This window comes from Eimeria mitis, genomic scaffold (assembly GCF_000499745.2).
Source record: "Eimeria mitis Houghton genomic scaffold, Emh_scaff3125, whole genome shotgun sequence".
NCBI classification, from domain to species: Eukaryota; Apicomplexa; class Conoidasida; order Eucoccidiorida; family Eimeriidae; genus Eimeria; species Eimeria mitis.
The window spans coordinates 2443-3288 of record NW_013571469.1 but is presented as its reverse complement, the minus strand read 5'-3'; the positions used below and the strand labels follow the sequence as shown (position 1 = coordinate 3288).

Here is an 846-nt window from a genome sequence, read left to right as displayed (position 1 = left end):
TAGGCGAGCTGCCCCCCTATGCTGCTTCCTATGCTGCTGCAGCAGCAAGAGAGAAAGAAAAAGAAAAAGACAAAGAAGAGACAGAAGAGACAGAGACAGAAACGGAGACAGATGAGGAGACAGATGAAGAAGAGACAGCAGCAGCAGCAGCAGCAGCAGGACCAGCAGCAGCAGCAGCAGCAGCAGCAGCAGCAGGAAAGAGAAAGAAGGGTTTAATATATAGAATAAAGAGGAAGACAAGGATGATATATAAAAAGACAAAAGAAAAAACAGAAAGACAGATGCATATATTTATAAATAAATATGGAGCTGCTGCTGTCTTGCTGCTGTCTGCATGGCCCAATATATTATTTGATTTATGTGGGGTTGTCTGCGGGCTGTATAGGATGCCTTTTTATTCTTTTTTCGTGTCTTTGTGTATAGGTAAAGTATTTATAAAAGCATCAATACAAGCTGCTGTCTTTGTTTTTCTCTTTCTCCCTAAATATTATACATACCATATGCAGCTGCTGCTGCAGCTGCTGCAGTTTAAGCCTTTTGCTGCTGCTGCTGCTGCTGTCTTTGGATCGCAGCAGCAGATGCAGCAAAAACTTCTTGCTGCTCTCACACACCTACAAACTGGCGCTGCAGCAGCAGCAGCAGCAGCAGCAGCAGACAGCAGCAGCAGCAGCAGCAGCAGCAGCAGCAGCAGCAGCAGTATTCTGGGTTTTATTAGTTTTTCTTCTCTTATGTCTCTTGTTGTTGCTGCTGTTCTCTTTCTCTTTGTCTCCAGCTGTATAGAACAAGCAGCAAAAACACACAAAAAAAAAATAGATTATAAACTAAACAAACACATGCAGACTCTTC

At 43.3% G+C, this 846-nt stretch overlaps 1 protein-coding gene across 1 annotated transcript in view; it reads left to right on the top strand.

Annotated features, from left to right (window-relative positions):
* EMH_0062480 (uncharacterized protein) overlaps positions 1-715 on the top strand; it is a gene marked incomplete at both ends in the record, with an annotated part of 2729 nt that extends 2014 nt beyond the window's left edge. The window contains 2 exons of the mRNA XM_013498037.1: positions 43-210; positions 573-715. Coding sequence (XP_013353491.1) covers positions 43-210; positions 573-715 — 311 coding nt within the window. The remainder of the gene's footprint in view (positions 1-42; positions 211-572) is intronic.
* Positions 716-846: the final 131 nt, after the last annotated feature.